This window comes from Culex quinquefasciatus, chromosome 2 (assembly GCF_015732765.1).
Source record: "Culex quinquefasciatus strain JHB chromosome 2, VPISU_Cqui_1.0_pri_paternal, whole genome shotgun sequence".
In the NCBI taxonomy this organism is placed as follows: Eukaryota; Metazoa; Arthropoda; class Insecta; order Diptera; family Culicidae; genus Culex; species Culex quinquefasciatus.
This window is the reverse complement of record NC_051862.1, coordinates 34,914,863-34,937,094: the sequence shown is the minus strand read 5'-3', so window position 1 is coordinate 34,937,094 and position 22,232 is coordinate 34,914,863. Positions and strand designations below refer to the sequence as shown.

Sequence of the window (22,232 nt, the reverse complement as noted above, 5' to 3'; positions counted from 1 at the left end):
CTCGATAATGACATTTGAGAAGGACGTAAGTGTTTGCGATTGCGAGATTCCTACTCGAAACTACACCCAAAGTTAAAGAACGAGGGGATAGTCCTCACGAAAAGAAACGTGAGGAAAGTGCTACACAGAAAAAAAAATCATGGTAATATTACATCTGGGAAGGGGTACATCTTTTATGTCAGAAAAAAGGTGTAATTTTACCTCTGGAAATGTGTAATTTTACCACTTTTCTGGTGTAATGTCACTTTTTCAGTCTAAATTGAGGTAAAATTACATCATAAAAGAGGTAATATTCAACCTTCCAAAATTACAGCTTCCAAATTTACATTATTTTTTTCTGTGTATTTTGCGAGAGTATAGTCCTCTCGCGTGTTCATTCGTTCATTGGAACAGTTCATCCTATTGAGTGGCTTATATGGACAAATGACCGCCACTTAGTTACCGAACCATGGTGGCCCATACGGCAAAGGCACGGTTCTATATGCCGAAGGTCTTGGGTTCGAGTCTCGGTACCGGTACATTTTTTTTTTTTTGATATATGAACTTTTTTTGAAGATGAACCATGAGCAAAGTACTCTCGGTAATTTCGGGATTTATCCTCTCCGTCCGCACACAGTACCATTTTACTACCGAATCGTGCTCTTTATCCTCTCGTATGCCGATACCCAGTTCTGAGTGTAGGTGTCCGAAGGCTTGATTGTTGAGAAAAATTGCAAACCTCTTTATACACCTAAGCTTCCATCCACCCCGGGATTCGAACTGACGACCTTTGGATTGTTAGTCCAACTGCCAACCAGCGATTCCACCGAGGCAGGACCCAGGGAGACGACTCCTACACCTGGATTGAGCTAACGACCTAACCCTCTAGGTTAGACCAGGGCCAACATTTACATCCCCATCCGACGGAAGGCGTAGTCAGACACTCTCGTCTCGAAAAATGCCACCAGGACCGTCTGGGATCGAACCCAAGCCGACTGAGCGACGGGCAACCACGCTTACCCCTACACCACGGTTCCCGATTAATATATCCAGGTTACTACCCAAGTAACCACGGGACACTAAAAAGTAACATTATATCAACTCTATATCGGTATATAAAATAAGCCATTTACGGTAACATAACTCTATATTCCCTTTTAAAGTGGGATAAAAGCTAAAAGTGGCGACTTTCAGAGGTGATATATAGTAACCCTGGAAAATGTTGATATAGAGTAACACTACACTTAAGAAAAACAACAAATACTACTTTACCGACACTTTGGCCGTGGAATCAAAAAGCTTTTCAACGTCGCTCTCTTTCTCTTTCTCTTTTACTTGAAGGAGCTTTCTCAGCTTGTTTGGATAATTTTTTGATGCAATGCCCCACTTTAAAGAATCGAACCTAGATGTTATTGTTGAATTTTCCCTGCTGATTACACGCGCCGATCATCTCTCCTATCGAGGAGTATGCTTCAGGAGAAGATTTTAATCGATATGTTTCTCACGTACAACAAAAGTAGTTCAATTTGTAGTTTTTGCGTAGTCTTGTTTAGCTCATCTTCTGATACCATCATGCAAAATGTGTGGCTTTCTGTGCATCTTTATCTTTTTCGCGATATATAAAACACTAAATAGTTAACAACAAAATCTTCGTTTATTTTCCTCACTCACGATTATATGATCTGCAAAATTAAGATGCCCTTTTTGCTGGCCACTAACTTTTCCTTCAAGTTTTTAAAGTGTTCTCCACTGCCGGCGAGGTTCTTCCGCTGACTGAGCTGCCGCGCAAGCAAATTACCCGTCCCGGAGGAAAACAAACTCTTGCTCCGGCCTACGACGGGTGAGTTTAGTGTACTATTTGCGGCACTGGTCAGCAACGATGGTTGTTCCGGGTCCACAGCCGCCACAGTTTGAACCGATTCTTCCGGTACGGTTGGTGCTCGGGAACGCAATCTTCCATTTAAATTCCTTCAAATGAACACCCAGATCCTGCAGAATGATAAACATAACTGATAACTTTCGAAATAGTCCCAAATAATCCAAATTTACCTACCGAAAAGCCGCACGGAACAATTTTCCGTAATGTTTACATTTTATGATCGAATGCTTTACGACATTAATTGCTACTACTAAAGTGGATTTAGTGGTTTGAAACATAAAAAGAAATGTCAAAGTTTCAAAGCATTTTCAGAAGTTGATTTAGTGTTATGTAGAGATGGGCTTTTTTGAGCGAACCGTTCTTATGAACCGGCTCAAGCTAAAGAACGAATGAGCGACCGCTCAGAAAAAATGAGCGGCGGTTCATTTTGTGAACCGGTTCTTTTCAAAGAACCGTCAAATCAAAGAGCGAGTCGAAGAACGAACCGAACGAGAGCGAATGAGCGAGAGCAAATGAACGGAAAGAACGAACGAAGCGCTTGATAAGCGTCGCTCGCGCCGTCGTCGACGTCGTCGAACGGCGTCGTTTTCGCTCACTCTTTCGTTATTAAGCTCTCGCTCATTCGCTCTCGTTCGGTTCGTTCTTCCACGCGCTGGTGGTGACGGTGCTGTGGAGAAAAGAGGGGAAACTATGTTCTCACCGGTCGCCTCATATTCCAACATTTTGGCGCACTTTATGCTTGTTGCTAGCCTGTGTCGGAGAGCCTGTGATTTTGAATCAGCTGACTGTCGCCCGATGTTGCATGATCTCATTATGAAAATATCGATACATTTCTCAAATGTTATGTACATGAAGTTGTTACACGCATTCGAACATAGTTCGTATGCTAGTTTGCGGTTTTAATCCATGTATTGGACCGTTTATGATTTAAAATGTAATTTACCACAGCACATCACACAAACTTGGTACTCTTTTGTGGTAATTGTTCAATAGATTTATTAAGGCATTTTTTCAGATCTTCTTTTTTGACGCTTGTTTTGATCATTCATTTGTTGTCATGAATAAGAGTTGTTCTTATTAAACAAAAAACTGCATTTCAAGACTAATTTATTAAGTGCAGCAAAACGCTACTTCAAATATGCATGTTAATGAGCACCAAATTAAATCTTTTGTTTCACAAAATAATGGGAAGATAATTATCAAAACGATAATTCAGCTAACTTTTCATTACTTTTTACTTTTTACAATTGAAAGCAATAATTTGGTTGAAAATATTTACTTCTGAAAAAAAAAAAACTCAAGTTTGTTTACCTATCTATGAAAAAAGTTTTCGATATTTGTGGATTTCAGAGATCAATGTTTTTCTTTTTTTCATATAAAACGTTTATATTTGAAATGCTTTCCAAAAAAGGATAAAGCAAATCGACGGTTTTCTATGTTTTATGGACGATCTCCAACCTGTTCAGAATAAGTGCGATGAAAACATGTATTTTTGAATTATCAATCAACAAAAATCATACGAAGTGTGACACTCATGGACACTCCATTGGTCGTTTGAAAAAAAATCTAAATATCTTGAGCACATGTTTTAGTTCATTCCAGTCTATTTTCTGACTTTGAGCGAAATGAGCGGATGAGCCGTTCAAAAGAGCCGCTCATTTAAATGAGCGAACGAAAATGAGCGACTCACAGAAATGAGCGGTTTTGCCCACCACTAGTGTTATGGCACATTAAAGGCTTACTCTATAGAGACATTAAATCATACCATTAATGCTTTGAAGCATTATTGTGATTAATGTTTTGAAGCTCTAATAGGAAGTTCTAAATGTAATTATACAGTTAGCAATAATGCTTCATGCTATAAATGTTTCGAAACATTTTCAAAGACTATATAAAGTGACATAGCATCGAACATGTTTATTTAGAGTGAATTTAGAGTTTTGATCTAGTGCTTGTGGTTACTTGGGTAATCACTCCAAAACGAAGAACATTCATTGTAATTCACCAAAAAAAAAACCGGTAAAATTAGTGAAATAAAATTGTGTCTGTTTTTGTGGTTCTCAAAAAATGTTTTGATTACCTCGAAAAAAAATAGGCAAAGTCAAAATTATATGCGTGGAAAATCGCCTTTTTTAGATTGTAATCACTACAAACTGACCCTTGAATTGAGATGAAGGATTTTTGTTTTGCTGACGTTATTCTGAAACGATGTTTGTAGAAAATTTGTACAGATTAACTAAAGTCCATCAACTCGTCCCAAAACAGGACATCATCCCCTATGCCAAACGGGAACTCCTGCTTCCCCCTCACTTCCCCACTAAACCTGTACTGAATCCTTTCGAAACATGACAAATGGAATCGCGAAAAACGAAAAAAAAAATGTCGAAGGAAGCGGAACCTGTCGTTTGCGCCAGGCCTCTTCAAATTTCAAAAAAAAAAAATGTGGCAAGGAGACAACACCCATCCATTGATTTTGCCCGGAACGGAACTCCCACCCAGACTTGGAAGCAAACTGTAATGAATGGCCTCTTGCGCCGAATTGTGCCATCGAAAAGGGCGGCCCCCGTGGGGGTAACAAGTACAGTTGCCGCACTACCCCTTTGCCCTTCAAGAAATTGTGTACAAATTATCCCGGGTGGGATGGTAAGTCGGTGCTCTATATGGAAAACAAGTGCAATTTATCATCGACAAACATATTGGAACGTGTACTTCCGCTCGGGGTACTCATCGATGAAAATTTGGGGGAAAAAATAAACTAAATCTATTACATTTCGAGTCGAAGAGTCAATTGCGACGACAGACAATAGAAGTTTTGTTTGATTTTTTTTTGTGTTTTAGTTTGTTCTTGTCATTGTCATCCTTTGAAAAAAGGGGGGGAAGGGAAAATGGAAAGGGAAAGTAAGGACACGACATTCAATAATTCATTTAAAATATTACGTTTTAGTGATTATTTTATTTTATTTATTTTTAAACAATGGGTAATTCTCTACCAACTCACACGAAATCGGGAAAAGTTGCCCCGACCCCTCTTCGATTTGCGTGAAACTTTGTCCTAAATGGTAACTTTTGTCCCTGATCACGAAACCGAGGTCCGGTTTTTGATATCTCGTGACGGAGGGGCGGTATGACCCCTTCCATTTTGAACATGCGAGTGTTGTTTTTCAACAATTTGCAGCCTGAAACGGTGATGAGATAGAAATTTGGTGTCAAAGGGACTTTTGTGTAAAATTAGACGCCCGATTTGATGGCGTACTCAGAATTCCGAATAAACGTATTTTTCATCGAAAAAACACTACAAAAGTTTTAAAAATTCTCCCATTTTCCGTTACTCGACTGTAAAAAATTTTGGAACATGTCATTTTATGGGAAATTTATGTGGTGATTATTGCATTCGATCGTAATTTCTCGACTTACAATCGAGATTTCTCGATAGTAAGATTACGACTTACCATCGACAAATCTCGATCTACCATCGAGAAATTACGATCGTAATTTTACTGTTGAGAAATCTCGATCGAGGATCGAGAAATTACGATCGTAACTTGTTATATCATTTTTTTTATTTTTTTATTTAAACGGAATATTCAAATAAAATCTAAGTTATTTTTTTTAGTGTGAAAAAATAACAAAAATGAAAAAAAATCTAAACGAATTTCTTTTTAATTTCAAACAATTAAAAAAAATTCAATACTTTCAAAAATTTTAAAAGTTTCAAAAATTTTAAAAATTAAAAAAAATTCAAATATTTTAAACATTTCAAAGAATTTAAAAATTTCAAAAAAAATAAATGTTTTTAAAAATTTCAAAAAATTGAAGTTTTTGAAAAATTTCAAAAAAAAATAGTTTTTGAAAATTTCATTAATTTTAATTTCTTGAAATTTTTGAGATATTTGAAATATTTGAAATGTTAAAAAATTTTGAATGTTTTGAAAGTTTTAAAACTTTAAATTTTTTTGAATATTTTGAAACTTTTAAATTTTTAGAAATTTTAGAAATTTTTAAAATTTGTGAAATTTTCGAAATTTTTTGAATTTTTGAAATTTTTAAAATTTTTGAAATTTTTGAAATTTTTGAAATAATATTTGAAATTATTGAAATTTTTTAATTTTTTGAAATTTTTGTAATTTTTCAAATTTTAATTTTTTTTAAAATTTTTTGAATTTTTTTTAAAAGATCTTTGAAATTTTTGAAATTATTAAAATATTTAAAATTATTGAAATTTTTCAATCTTTTGAAATTTTTTGAAATTTTTGAAATCTTTGAAATTTTTGAAATTATATTTGAAATTTATGAAATTTTTTAATTTTTTATAATTTTTAAAATTTTTTGAATTTTTTTTAAAAGATCTTTGAAATTTTTGAAATTATTAAAATATTTGAAATTATTGAAATTTTGCAATCTTTTGAAATTTTTTGAAATTTTTGAAATCTTTAAAAATTTTTAAAATTTTTAAAATTTTTGAAATTTTTGAAATTTTTAAAAATTTTGAAATTTTTGAAATATTTGAAATTATATTAAATTTTGTTAATTTTTTGATTTTTTTTTTATTTTTTGAAATTTTTGTAATTTTTAAAAATTTTTTTTTGGAATTTTTGAAATTGAAAATCTTGGAAATTTTTGAAATTATTAAAATATTTGAAATTATCGCAATTTTTCATTTTTTTTTAATTTTAAAAAAATTTGAAATTTTTTAAATTTTTAAAATTTTTGTAATTTTAAATTTTTTAGAAATTTTTGAAATTTTTGAAATCCTTGAAATTTTTGAATACTTGAATTTTTTAAAACATGTATCGAGATTTTCTCGATCGTTAGTCGTAAATTGTCAATGGTAGATCGAGAAATTACGATCGAATGATCTCAATCTACTATCGACAAATTACGACTTACCATCGACAAATTAAGATCGTAATATTACGATCGAGAAATCTCGATCGTGAGTCGAGAAATTACGATCGAATGCAATAATCACCACGTTAATGTACTTTTCGAATCTACATTGTCCCAGAAGGGTCATTTTTTCATTTAGAACAAAATTTTTCATTTTAAAATTTCGTGTTTTTTCTAACTTTGCAGGGTTATTTTTTAGAGTGTAACAATGTTCTACAAAAATGTAGAGCAGACAATTACGAAAATTTTGATATATAGACATAAGGGGTTTGCTTATAAACATCACGAGTTATCGCGATTTTACGAAAAAAAGTTTTGAAAAAGTTACTTTTTGCGTTTCTCTTTGTTTCGTCGTCCGTGTCTGTCGCGGGTGACCAACTCTTTTGTGTAGCTGTTCGAGTGCATGGGGTGATTGGATTTCTTCTTTTTCTTTTTTCATTTATTTTTTGTTCGCGCGTTCATTGGCCGATGAATTTTATTTTTGTTCTCTTTATATAGTTTTCGATAGAAACGATCCGATTTTTGTTTTTTGAGACAAGCAAGTCGTATTGCTGGATTAAGTCCTTTCCATATCATCGAGGATCGGAAGGCACGTCGACGGATATGTTTTAAGGCTTATGATATAAAATAATTTTAATGAATGAAGCCCTTCCTACATCACCGTTGATCGGAAGGCACGCTGACGGAGAATTTCTGGAGAATCGCGCTCGAATTGGGTCCTAAAATGAAGCTTAGATTGCTGATATTATTGTTTACAGCGATAAAGCTTATTTTTCTGAGTACAATGACCCTTCGTACGACCACAAAGAGTTTAAAATTGATTTTTAAATCAATTTTGAAAAATTAACCTCGCGGTCCTTCTTGACAGAATAGCTCCTACTTGACAGCTCGTTCCAAGGGAACCATAGTTGATTCATCGAAAAAATGTTGTCTTGTCAAAATTTATTTTTGCATTAAAATGAAAAAAAGTAATCAGAAATGGTTTTTAATGGTGTTTTTTACCGTTGTACATAAAAATTTACATAGGGCTTTAGTACCCAATTAATACTATATTTAAATCCCTAGATAGGTATCTTTCCGCAGCCGGCTGCCTAAGATTTTTAAAATTTCAACCGATAAACAAATTGCTAATGGTCGCATCACCTACCACAGTGAATCCTGACCTCATACCCATCTTACTAACCCCTCAAAACTCATGTGATACTTTGTCGGAGACGCAGTCGATTTGGCGGTCCCATCACTCAAGTATCGGCTAACATTCCCATCCACTTCCCCGTGTCTTACCACTGGTCGTGGCCGGCGTCGGTATTGATCAGCACGATAGGGACCTTTGAAAATTGCGAAGGGGTGATGATTGGTTCCTACTTTTCATCTGTGGTCCACGGAGCAATGTTTGGGGGTCCTGGTCAATAACGAAGTAGCAGCTACGGGTAGACACCAATGCTATGCTAAAGTCCCTTTGACACCAAATTTCTATCTCAACACCGTTTCAGGCTGCAAATTATTGAAAAACACCTCTTTTTTCACATGTTCAAAAATGGAAGGGGTCGTACCGCCCCTCCGTCACGAGATATCAAAAAACGGACCTCGGATACGTGATCAGGGACAAAAGTTACCCCTTAGGACAAAGTTTCACGCAAATCGAAGAGGGGTCGGGGCAACTGCTGTGTGAGTTGGCGGAGAATTACCGTTAGCTTATACAAAAAAACGTTACTTAATCCACCTTTAGGTGGTTGGTGCCTTCCTCACATTCATAAAGTAAAGACACTACACATCCTCCAAAAAAATGTACAAATAACACTTTTTTTTATCAAATTAACTGAGATCCGGCCTCAAAAGTGTATCAAAAACACTAAAGTACTTATAACTTTTGATAGGGTTGTCAGATCTTCAATCTTTTGGGCTTGTTGGAAAGGTCTTTTGATTACCTATCCAACGATGGGTCGCATGATAGATCCGGACAACTTTTTCATCAAAATATTTGAGATCCGGCTTCAAAAAAGTCTATAAATAACACTTAAGTGCTCATAACTTTTGATGGGGTTGTCAGATCTTCAATCTTTTTAACGCGTTAGAAAGGTCTTTCAAATACCTTTCTAATACACCCAAAATTCAGAATCGAGATAATCGTTCTCTCAAAATTTATTGAGGGCTCAGTGCCAAAATCGATAGAATAATGGTACCAACTCACACCATCATAACAAATGAGTTCATTCGTTAGTTAAACCAATAAATCTCCAACAAGTGTCATACATCGACTTCTGACTTCTCCATGGTCACCAAGCTGTGGTGGCCGAGGCAGCTAAGTCATTGGATTGGTTTGTCAAAGGTCTCTGGTTCGATTCCCGTTGTCGACACTTTTGGTTTTTTGTTTGACGGATGAACTTTTTTTGCAAATGAACCTCGAGAGAATAGTTCTATCGCCCATCTCGAGCTGTGTTCTCTGCGTCCGTGAATGGTACCACTATTCTCTCGACTCGAGACCATCATTCTCCCGGACTAGCGCTGCCAGTTTTGGGTGTAATATATAGCATGACGGGTTTTCTTACAAAAACCACCCTTTTTACAATCTTCCGAAGTTTAGCTAAAATCGTTTTTTTAGCATAACTTTTGAAGTACTTTTCTAAACTTCATATTATCAACTAGGGTCTTGTGGGACCCCAAGACGGATCGAATGAGACCAAAACGGTCCAAATCGGTTCAGCCAGTCCGGAAATAATCGAGTGCATATTTTTCGGTGCACGGACTCACATCCAGACACACGCACAGACATTTGTTCAGAATTTGATTCTGAGTCGATAGGTATACGTGAAGGTGGGTCTATGTGGTCAAATAAAGAAGTTCATTTTTCGAGTGATTTTAAAGCCTTTCCTCATTGAGGTGAGCAGAGCTGAAAATGTCAGGGGTCCTGACGCGAAAATCAGCGACGCTGACACGAATTTTTGAGATCCATTCACTGAACCGCAAAACCGTGACATAAATAAACCCGACTCAGTCGTGAGTGCCCTAGCTCACTGAGCAGCTGCAATGCGAGGCAGTAGTCGACAAACGCTCATTCGACATTGCACGCACACACATAAAGGAACAAGTTTTTACACAAAAAGTTTGTATTTATGCGTGGAAATGTAATTTTGAATATAAGTTATGGTTGTTTTAAGTGTTTTGCACAGTCTAGAACCATTCAATTGTTTGAAAATAGTCAAAATAGTGTTTAGAGAGGATTTTACGAGTCAGTCATACGACACGAATTGAGAGAGTGTAGCTAATTTTTTCACGTCTCTCATTCTCCAGCAGCCGACCGGCACATGTCAGGCGGCAGTGGTTGAACGGACACAGTAGGCTTACAGTCAGATGCTATCAGTGAACTGACATTTTGGTTTGCTTCATGTGTACGCTGGGTTGAAAACATTTTGCAGGCCTGGAGGTGAGGAAGGCAAAAACTTTAATGTAGCAATTTGTTGGTACCTCGAATTTTTTTATTATTATTTTATTCCGTGCAAGTCTTTGTTGTCAAATGGCACACGTAACATTTGCATTCAAAATTTGAACAAATATTAAACAAACATCCTAACGTACAAGCAACAAATTGATTTGGATATCAACTTACAACGACTCCCCTCCATAGCACAAACTTTCCCTGGAAAATTGATTTTCCCCGTTTTTCGTTCGCTTTCCACGCAGTTTGCACCTTTGCCAGGCACACCAACTCAGGTAGCAAAATGACAAATTTCCAACAATTTCAATTATTTCACACCCACATATTCAGCTCCAATTAGCGGGGTGAGTCTAGTCAGCACGCATGACTTCATCAAAGTGTATATTTTTATGGCGGGCCCGCTCTACAGACCGTCGTATACCCTCCGGCCACATTATACCGCAAAGGTGCGTGAGTGATAGCATTTCCCGGTTTTCCCTCACCCCATATGTGTGTGTTTGTGGAAAATGGAGCACCAACTTTCCACTCCAGTCGGCGAAGGCGTGCGGAAAATATGCAAATCCAATGAAGGGAGTTCAACTCGAATCCCCACAGGAGGCGCTCCATGGCACGGAGGTTGTTTTCCACAAAATTTTCCTCATTTTCCAAATAGCAATACATTCAAACTCGGTGTGGTGGATATGGTGACACCACCACATGGTTCTAGAGTGGTCGGAATGGTCACGCATCAGTTAGGGTCCTCCCGTGCGAGCAGGACAGGGGTTAAATCGTGGGCACGCGATCACGCGCGGAGGCAAATTGTTTTACGCGTGAATGGAGACGACCCCTTCGGACTGAGGAGCGTTGCCCCTTAACCAAGATGAATGTTGTCAGTTGTGGAACAGAGGAGACGGACATTAGAGTTTTGTAATTGGGATGAACTATCGGGACAATCGAGCGTGAAAATGTAGTTCCAATTGATTAGCAGACGATTTATTTCTAATGTGAACAAATGTTACGCGTGTCATATGGTGTTTGTTCTTTCTTGAACCCTAATGAAAATAATGCAACTTAGATTTTTCAAGGTTTTCAAAAAAACGGCATAATCAACAAATCTACGATCCTAACTAAGTTTTAAGTATGAGCAATTATCTTCGAATTCAGCGGATTCCGTGAATTTATATTTCTAGAGCAAATTTTCAAAACAACCTATGAGTTAAGGTTTACTATGCAGATAGGATTGTTTGTAAATTTAATCAAGATTTTTTGTATTTTGTCTCAAACTTTTCGGGGGCCTTCCCTATGACCAAAAAATCCATTTTGTGTTATTGGTTCACCCATACAAGACTCTATACAATTTTGGAAGCTCTCCATACAAAAATGGTACGAACATCTGTATTTTTGAAGGTATTGAAGAACTATTTAGAAAAAAAATGCCATTTGTTATGGACTAAATTTTGCCACCGAGTTTTTTTTTTTAGAAAAATAGATCTTGTTTGATTTCACTTTTTAATGTAAAATTAAATTTGGAATCGAAAAGCACTTAACAATATTTTTTATTAAGTGCCATTGGCCATTGATTTTAGGTAATTTCGTCTTCGAATGACAGGAAAGGTGATTTAAACGATTTATTGACAAAAAACATGAACATTCGACATATAATTTCACTCAATGGGTGTTTTTCAGAAATGCCAAAAATGTTGTATGGAACTCGTTGCAAACTTTGATTTTTTCAGCACTTGTCGTATTTATCCAACTCGGTGAACCTCGTTGGATAAGTGTACGACACGTGCTTAAAAAAAATTTCTTTTTGCAACTTGTTGCATAAACTACTATTTCAGTGTTGTTATTATCAGCGATGAAAAAGGTCGTTTTGTCATTCGAGAACGACGGGAAAAGTAAGTATCTGAATGTACCTTAACTTTCAATAACTGTTCAACCGAATTTGTATTAGAACGTATTTTTTGCAAAAAAATGTTGAACGTGTCCCTAACACAACACAGAAAAAAATCTGATGGAAAAAACGAATGCAAAAGCATGCACATCACCTTCTTCAAAACAAACACTTAATATTACACACTGCATGTACAATTTTTGCAAACACAAAAAAAAAGTTGCAACCAAAAAATATAAAAATATAAAAATTGAAATCACAAGCCAAGGTTTCAACATTTGCATGAAAAAAATGTTTTAAAATACATTTAACAGGCGTACAGTTGCTTTCCAATTATTAGAGATTATTAGTTTTGAAAATATGGAGATATTGACGGAATTTTTTTTTCGCAAAAAAAAACTTTTCGTGGGACTGTACATTGGTATTTCATGAAAATTTAAAATGTTTTCAAAGGAGTTCAAACATGCTGAACATTATTATAAACGCGGGAAATGCATTTTGACTGGTTTTCTGTTTATTAAACTTTAATTTTCATTCAAATTTTGAAGTTTTTCGAAAAAATATTTTTTTGCCCCCTGATTATTCAGGCCAATTTTAAAGGGGGGTGACATAAACTGACAAATATTTGCAACGGCCTTAGATATTTTGGAAAATAATGATGGAAAAACAAATGAATTTAGAATTCTGTGACCCTATTTCAGTCAAATTTGAATGGCTGATTGTAACCGCCATCTTGGATTAATAAATTATAATTATTGATCCTTTCACTGTAACTTGGATTTTGCCCGCAGTTTTCTCTCGCACTTTTGACAACAAGAATTCTCAAAACTAGGCAACCGCTCGTTGTTTATTTACATTTCCAGTCGCAGTTTCCACCAAACTGGACTTTCGCACTTCAAAATTGCGAGTGACAGCTGGAAAACAAGCGATTAACCTCGGCTCACTTTGATATTTTTTGAGGAAATTCAAAACTTCTCAAGCCAGTCTGACAAGTCGCAATAGTGCGATCAGTAGCAATAATTTAGTGCGAAGTCCAAGTTAGTGGGAATTGCGCAATATCGGAAATGATTTTTTCCGTGGGCTTCGGATGATGATAATCGAGTCTGGACTGCAACTGTTTTTTTCGAATAGTCCTAATCATAACCTACTACTTTTCCGAAGAACATGAAACCGATTAGAAAATCTCTTCTCAAAATACAGATTTTCGAATATTTAACATTTAACAAAATACCAAAACAAACTGCTTAGACGACAAAGGCAGACCAAACAGTCCATTCAAAGTGGTAACATCGCCATGAATAAAGCCATCTATCGGCCACATCGTGCAAGCTGCTGGTTTAGCTAGTGCCCTGCAGAAGGCAATCAACATTCCTGCTTCTTTTTTACACTGGACCTGTTGGAATCGTTGCGTTGACACAACACGAACGTAAAAACAAAACCGAGAGCCTACAGGTCGCAAATTCTTGTGGACAAAAAAGTCGTGTATATTTTTTGTAAATAGTTTTAAAATTCAACATCGAAAATGTGTTCTGTTCCGATCAGCTGCCAACTTAGCTAGAATGACAAAAAAGAAACCATCACCGTAAGATTGAAATTGTTAAATTTATGTTGTTTTAATAATTACATTTTTTTATTTAGTTTATCGTAATTTTTGTTTACTTTAGAAATATACAGTTATTTGAGTATTATTAGGCTTATTTTGCACTTAAATCTTATTTTTTTAGGTGATGGAATGAAGAAGAAGACATTTTATTATTTATTTTTTTTATTAATTTTTTGTTGTTTTACCTAATCGGGATATCAAATTTATTCCCTTATCAATAATTTATTTTTAAAGACAAAACCGCATCTGGGAAAAGGAACGCCGCGACCGGTTGAACCAAACGTTCGACAGCTTGGCCAAGCTGCTGCCCGACTATGAGCCGGCTACGCAGCTCAGCAAGATCGAGATCCTCCAGCGGACGATCGAGCATGTGGAGAAACTACAGGACAAGATTAAAGCCTTCCTCGAGGAGCAGGACGAGCTGTTGAAAAGTAGTTCAATTTGTTTGTTCAAATTGAAAAAAAAAAAATACTGAGCTTTTTTATTTTAATTTCAAGAACACGTTGACGAACTGGAGGAACGTCTGCAGGCACTGATTGCTCGTAACGAAGATCTGGCAGCCTTGCTGAAGAAAGCAAACATCACTGTGCCACCATGTAAGGCGGAAGCGATCGCGAAGAGGGATTCACCTGAGGATCAGCTAATTAAACCTTTAGACGACGTTAGCAAAAAGACTGTATCGAAGGACCAAGATGTTGTGCAAGACAAAGTTGTAGCGGAATGTCCCGTAACGAGTTCTGCTTCAGCGAATATCACGAATCCGAACAAAACATTAGAATGTAGGACTTTAGAAATTCAACCAGCAGAGCCAGCAGCTGTTACAACCGTAATCAATGATACTGCGGTTGCTGCGGAATCAACGCCAGCAATGTCCACCGTCAACATCCCGAGTACGTGCCTCGTAATGGCCAACAATCAGATTGTTGGAACGCTTCAGCAAACGAATGGAGGTAAAAGAAGAACAACCCTCTTAAATTATTTTTCTAAAATCCTCAAATTTCAGTCAACGTAACATCCTCCCTGCTGCCAACGCCAATAATGGCCACCGGTGTCATCATATCGAACAACGGAAATGTGCTCCAGATGCCAATGGTACCGTCCGCATCATCCCTCCTGATCGTCAGCAACGAGGATGTCCGCGCCAAGATCAGCATGAAGAAACGGCGAGCACGAACCGGCGCTGACTCCAAAGCGTCGCCGAAGAAGGGCAAATCTTCGGGAAAATTCACGATAAAGTCGATCGATGTGATACCGGGCCGGATCGTGAACGGGAAGATTCCGATTCCGGCGCTCAAGCGGTCACCACAGCCATCGAAGAAGGAGCGAAAGCAGTACCGCAGGAAGCGAAGTCGGAAGGAGGTTGAGGGGGTGAAGGATTATGATGGGAGGGAAGCGAAAAAAGCGAGGGTTGATGAGGAGGGAGGGTCGACTGGGCAACCGGAAGAACAAGTTCAAGTTGAAGATCCGAGTGTACAGAAGGTGAATGAAGAGTGCAATAAGGCGGTTGAGCAGAAGGTTGTTGAGGAAACTAAAGCGAATGGTGTGCCAGAACCAGAAGATCAGGCGAATTCCTTGGATATGAACCTTGATCAGGGAGATTTGTCGGCGGATATTTTCGCGAATCTACAAGTCCCAGTTGGAGAGACTGACGATCATCAGGGATCGCTTTCACCGACGGCTGCATATCTGATGAACTTCCCACTGGTTGCAATAGGTGGAAAAGCCAGTGGGAATCATGTCGAAGGATCTGGGGACGTGGAAGATGGAGACTGTACGGAGTTGGATAAGAAAGCGTCGACGCAACAAGCTAGTGATACCCTTTTGTTGGATAACTTCTCGTCGTACTTCAATTCCAGCGGATACGGAGGACTGGAGAGCATATTGCCTCCTTTGCCGGATATTCCATTGACTAGTACAGCTACGAATGTCTCCACCCTGTACCAGTCGATCGACAGCATGCTGGAGCACAAGACTTCTCGTACAACGAGTAGTTCCGACTGTCGGTACAACTCAGCTCCGTTCACCTTCACGCTAACTTCTTCCACCACCACAGTTTCGACTCAGTCCTGCTACGACTACAAGCATTCTTCGTCATCCGGGTACTTCTATCCGACGCCGGTGACCTCTAGCAAACCGATCGACGAGTACTGCTTGCTGAAGCCAGCGATCGTCAGCGAGTTTACGTTCTGCTTGACCAGCACGACTCCCAGCGCTCCAAAGACCGTTCAGTCGCAGTATACGAACAGTGCGATATTCGCTTCAACGATTACAACGCCCTCTTACAGCACGTACGGACATCAACCCAGAAGTAGCAACAAAGCTGCCAGTTACAGTTCCAACTACATTCCTGACGCGGCGAAGACTGTTGCAAAAACGCCCAAGAAGTACGATTTGCCGGAAGCGGAGAAACCTGCGACAAGCTTCACCTTCTCGCTGACGTCAACCACCAAAAGTGTGCCCAAATATACGCACTCGGTAATGACTACAACGTCTTCAGGCTGTGTACCACAATATCCAGTGAGCAGCGCTTCTTCCAACTACAGCAAGGTTGAAGATTGCTTGTACAAAAGCGTAAAATCGTCGCATCAACCATACAAAACTTCCTCCAAGCCGAAGAACAATTCGTATCCAGCTGTAACCAATTACCAGTCCGTCACGAATACACAATCAAAGTACGAAGTCAGCTGGATGGCTTCTCAAGACCCAAAGCTCCCTACCACAAGTCAGGACTACAACCAGCTGCACCCGTCAATCGAGTTCAACAACAGCTCCTATCAAACAAACTTCGATCTAAGCCGGAAGTCGGATATCTTCTTTGCTCATCCCACTGCAGAGGACAACTTGGTTTCATGGTCGCCAAACAAACTCACCAACATCCTGAACGACACTTCGTCTTCCTACTATCCTCCCACCGCCACTAGTCTACCAAACCTGAACGGAGATCTTGCCCTGAACAACTTACCCAACTATCAACCACCCACAACCACCACCAAGACCGGCACCCAAAGGAAAGCCAACGATTCCGGAAGCACCTTCCTCTCCGTGCAACAGCTTGTCGATCAACCGAGAAGAAACACCACCAAAACCTACCCCAGTTGTAGCAACTACTCGACAACGCAACAGAAACCGCTGAACAACAACTATTCCGCCGAATCGTTGATAGCTGCTCCTAGCGCCAAGAACAATACCTGCAGCACGTACAACACCGCCGACAACCCACTGTCGTTCAACTTTGACTACTCGACGGACTACAACAAAAGCTACAACTACGGCTGTCAGCAGAACTACATGCCTTCCTTCATCGACAACAGCTACGGACTACCAACGCTTCCTCCTCCAACCGTTACCACCTCATCATCCGTTACCAACTACTCCAACTACAGCTACTCAACAGACAAGAAGCAATCCACCACTTACTACCAGAGTTCATCCTACCAAACGACACCCGCAGACGTCCCCTACTACGTCCCATCCAGCGAGAAGCGAACCCACCAGCAAGCCACCACAACCTCACCCACCAAATCCAAAAAACACCACAAACAACCCGTCACCAACGACTTCTTCCCGACGATCCTCCCACCACCCCCCAGCATCCCAGACGACCCGCTTTCCTACACCAACTTCAACTTCAACACCCCGAAAGCATCGTCGCAGTCAACCTACGCACCGGTCACAACAAACTACTCCAACAACCATTCCTACCAGCAACCTCCGACGAATGTGACGACGACGACGCCAGGAAGCTCGCTGGCGAACTTTAACCTGAGCACGATCTGTCCGGAAATCAACGAGAAAAGTGGGGGCGCCAACGGGGGACCGGCGACGGTGGCCGCAACCGTACCGCCCATGAGGCATGCAATAACCGGTGGAGCCGGGTGGTGATCGAGTTTTGTTGGGCGTTTTTATGTAAAGATATTTTTTTTTTTTTGGTTAGGACGAAGTAAAAAAAGTTTTTAAAAATTTACATGAAGTTTGCTTATGGGTTTGTAATCTTACCCAAAATTACTCAAAAAGACTCGACTCCAGCTGCTTTGACTATGACTCCAACAACAACATTCATACAAGTAAGAACACTTGAACTCCACTGTCTACACTGGTAAACAGCATTACACTTTTTTCAGTTCACTTTTGCACACTTGTATGGGATTTTTCAGTTCAAGTATGATTACGCACTTTCGTGTAATCATACTTGAACTGAAAAATCCCATACAAGTGTGTAAAAGTGAACTGAACAGTGTGTAATGTTGATTATCAGTGTACACCTATCCCGATTTTTAAGCGGAGATGGCGTTACGGTGCACGCCCGAAATGTCAAAATCACGCAGTGGTACCAACATTACAAAAAAGTGTGCCATGGCATACAGCCACACTTTTCTTCGTAACGCCAACTTTGCTGCTACGAGAGCGGCTTTAGCACCCAATGTCAAAAAATGCAAATGGTCCAAAGACGCAGGGTAAACAAACTTTCCTAATGTTTACAGATTTTTAAGCAGGCTTCGATTGAGAGGAGGTATTAGACTATGGCAAACAAACAAACTCGCACTTTTTTGCCAAATTCGCAAACAAAGCAAAGCTAATGTTTCTGCAAACAAATGCAGGCAAACTGCCAACCTGTTAAAAAGTGCGAGTTTGTTTGTTTGTCATAGTCTAATACCTCCTTAAATCTTTACCACTGTCAACATCCTCTTCGTCATTGCACTCCAACTATATTCATCAGCTAGAAACAAGATTATCCATCATCATTGGTTTACAGTAAAGCTGCCAACAGATGTCAGTAGCCGTATCAGCACTGAATGAATGTGGAGTTGAGTTTGAGTGTACTCAGATCACAATAAGAGCGAAAGAAATGCGGAACAAAAGGTGGTCACTGCTTAGATAGTCCATGAACTTCCTTGTCATTACTTCAAATGTCTCGAGGATCTTTTTGGTATGAACTAAATAACAAATGAACACTTTACTTACAGTTTTGTATTTAAATATATGACTAATACGATTTTGCAAGACATCATGCAATAAATATATTTTTGAAGCAGATAACGTTCGGCAATCACTGGTCAAAGGCAATTGATTCCACTCTCATGGCACATGGCTTAAGTCTAATCTCGACGTAATTATGTTTACTTATCTAGCTATGAACATTCACGGAATTCAGTCAATTCAGTTCCCACGGAGCGCTGATCGTCCAGTTCGGATTATGCGAGATTCCGTTGCAGGACCACGACACCGGTATCAAGTAGTCCACCAGCGATTCTCCGCTAACCGGGCAGTTCCTCCTAGCGTAGTACTCCATGTTGTACAGACTAAGCTGGATACCGTTTCCGATGCACAGCATCAGCCACAGCAGAATGTTGCCGACGTCTTTGCTCATATTGCGCGTCACGAACATTAGCAGCAGTCCCATGAACTCGAACTGCACAAACATCACCGGGAAGAAGAACCGGAAGGCGAACGCTAGGATCACCTCGTGGAAGATTGCCGACACGGTGAACACCAGCACGGTTGCCAAAAACCGGCAATCCTTGAACACATGCTCAACGGCGTCCTTGTAGATGTACGTGTACAACCAGTCGTGGACCACCACGTTCCAGGATCGGATGTACTCGGCGAACGAGGACGCGTTCCACCAGTCCCGGTAGAACAGACGATCCGCGAATCGTAACAGCTCCGAGCTGGCGTTCATCCAGGCATGCAGCAGGCAGTAGAATCCACACAGGAAGGACAGCGATCCGGGCATGACACTTCCGAACAGGGAGAGGACAAACTTGCCGGAACTGATTTCCGCGTGTCCGAACCGGTCAAACAGTGGAGTCAGGAAGCGTTCGAAGATGAAGCTGATGTAGAAGATTACGCCGATTACTTCCAGAACGTGGCGGAACACCACGGACCAGCGGATTCGCTTAGTGCGCGGGTATTCGTCACGGTATACCAGGGTTGGAGCGAATAGGAAGTAGATGAACTTTGAGAACGATGGAACTGCAACGGCGTGGGCAGGTTTGTCTTCCGAGGAAGATTTGGTTGTCCTTTCCAAGGCACGTGGGATGTTGCTACGGACGAAGGCGTGGACCTTCATTACGAACCGGGTCATTTCCATGAGGACTGCTACCGAAGACGCCGGTGGAAGGTCCAACCAAAGCACGGCTTTTATAACGAACGCCACAAAGGTGCACTGGTATAATACTAGTCCGAAGATAGAGCTGATGTCCCAAACCTTGCGGGATTCGTCTGGAATCAAAGAAATCGTTCAAATGACAATCCTAACAAAATTGTCAACAACCTACTCTTTTTACAGTCCTTCCGCACAAACACCCACAAACAGAAGCTCGGATACACGCACAACGTAGCGATCTGCATGCAGCTCCACAACAGCAGCGCGATATGAAACTTCCCGAATCCGGCCACGATCGGTCGGAATCCCAGATTGATGCGTCCCCGATCGACGAAGTCGTGCACGACCGTGTTCAGAAACATGATAATCAGTATCACCACGAAGATGTGATAGATCGTCTTGATGTGCTTCACCTCGAAAAGGTCCGTCAGCAGCGAGTTCCTCGCCACAAACTCCTTGTCCGGCAGCTTGCCACCGGTACGCGATCGGTTGCGACCTCGACTACTGGAACTGCCGCCGTCGGCGGTACTTATCGAGGACGAGCTCGTCTCCTTGAACAGCTCCCGCAGCTTGTAGTTTTTGAGATTGAACAGTTTCACCTCACCCACCAAATCCTCCACCAGCAGGTCCAGCTTGCGTTCGACGTCCTTCTCCAGCTTGTGAACTAAGCTCTGGAATGGTGGCAAGATATCGATTACGGTTGCACAAGTTGGTAACTCCCGGGAAACTTACATCCATCTTTTCCCGCATTTTATCGATTGCCATGTCTTTGACCACTTCTTCCTTGAGTTCGCGTTGTGCTGTAAGGGGGAGCGTGTTTGTTGAATACATTTTTACAGAGCGGTACGCAGTTCGATGGCATTGAGGAAGTTATTCTTGTAGTAATTCGAGATAATGATGAGATAATTATAAGATTTAAGCGCACTAAGCTTGATAAGCAAGTTGTATTTTATTGATTACTCCTAATGATATACGAAGATCTAATATTTATATGACCACCCTAATATCCGCTACCATGCTTGGTCTACTAGCAATGGTACGTTACATTCCACAAGCCTAATTCTTACGCAACCGTTGGACATCTATTCATGGAAGCAGTACTAGACAGTATTCTAATTGAAAATCAAAGCAAAACCGCCTCCTACAGCGAACTTCGAATATTGGGAATGATTCATACAATCAGTAAATATCCACTTCCTCATTGCATCATGATCCAACGGAATCCTACCACGTTTCCCAACGCCATTGCTTTCCCCGTCGGAACTTCCGCAGGAGCTCGATCCGCTAGCACTGTTCGTTGAACTGTTGAGTTCACTCATCTTCACAGCTTCTTCAACTTCTTGCGCACACAAATCTATTCCGGATTCTAGATCATGGAAACACACACACAGAACAAAGGGCCACTTTCACTGGACAACAGAGCGACAGACGAGGTTCCAGGCTCGACGGCCGAACAAAACAAACTGAACTTGGATGAGTCCGTACGTTTGCCACTATACAGGGCGTGTAACTTTTTTTTTCTAAGGATCGTTAGAGTTGCGGCTCTAATCAGCTTTCTGGTTGCATTTGTGTGCGCGTTGTGTGTGTAACAAGTGGAAGCCCTTCTTCCCGTGCAGGTCGGTGAATGTGGTAGAACTAATCGGGGTCTGGTGATCGTTAAAGTGGCGGATGTTGAACCAAGGGATAACAATTTTAAAATTTATTGCTTTTGAATTCAAATCATAAGGTCGTTTATGGTGTCATTCACTCTTGGAGCAAAGACTGTCAATGATGTTTCTGGATATAATATGTTACCGTTGCGGCTATATGCTCTACTTTGCCCCTTAATCAGTCATGGGCAAATAGGAGGATTTGGCAAGCTTTACATTAAAATTAGGGTATCACAGATTAGAGAGTTTGTGTAGTCTTTAAATTAAATATTGTCAAGTAAATAAAAGTAAAATAAATATCACAAACAATATAAAATCAGAGCACAGCTAGGAATCATAACTATAAAACACACTGTTATTGCAAACCGCAGGAACAAAGTTTGTTAACACACTGTACAAACCTACATTGCGGGATTGCTACCAGAAAAGTACGAAGTAGTACTGTAAGGAGAGGACTAGAAGAAAAAAGGAATAAAGGGGCTAACAAGAAGCGAGAGAGTACTCTACTGAGGGTCAGCGTTGACTAGGAAGATCTTTTCCACATTGACCAGCCCGCTAGCAAGACCTTCAAACCAAAGAGCCAGCAAGTATCAGTGCCCTTGAACTTGTACAGTATTCAATAGTGGAAAACTATAACACGCAAGCAAAGATCGGCGATTCAGGTACAACTCGAGTGAAATCGATAGTGAAGCCCTCAAAGCTGCCCCAGTAGTACTCTAACCCCCTTTCCCCTGTGTTCTCACCCGAAGGACCCAAGGTTTCCGCTCAAGAACCAGATCACGGTGACCGCGAACGATCGCCGTCAGCACGCCGAAGTGAC

The 22,232-nt window shown here is 40.0% G+C and overlaps 2 protein-coding genes across 2 annotated transcripts; one reads left to right on the top strand and one right to left on the bottom strand.

Moving 5' to 3' along the window:
* The first annotated feature begins 13,487 nt into the window (after nucleotides 1–13,487).
* On the top strand, nucleotides 13,488–17,621 carry LOC6034227 (mucin-5AC). Its single transcript, XM_001844528.2, has 4 exons — nucleotides 13,488–13,636; nucleotides 13,892–14,088; nucleotides 14,155–14,607; nucleotides 14,661–17,621. Exons 1-4 carry the CDS (start codon nucleotides 13,614–13,616, stop codon nucleotides 17,537–17,539), a joined length of 3,552 nt encoding a protein of 1,183 aa, XP_001844580.2. The 5' UTR covers nucleotides 13,488–13,613; the 3' UTR covers nucleotides 17,540–17,621.
* Nucleotides 17,622–18,610: 989 nt separating this feature from the next.
* On the bottom strand, nucleotides 18,611–21,263 carry LOC6034224 (sterol O-acyltransferase 1). The gene is made up of 4 exons (XM_001844525.2): nucleotides 20,992–21,263; nucleotides 20,496–20,563; nucleotides 19,936–20,434; nucleotides 18,611–19,879 (listed from the first exon to the last, which is right to left on the bottom strand). The coding sequence occupies exons 1-4, from the start codon at nucleotides 21,080–21,082 to the stop codon at nucleotides 18,810–18,812; spliced, it is 1,728 nt and encodes a 575-aa protein (XP_001844577.2). The 5' UTR covers nucleotides 21,083–21,263; the 3' UTR covers nucleotides 18,611–18,809.
* Between the last annotated feature and the right edge of the window lie 969 nt (nucleotides 21,264–22,232).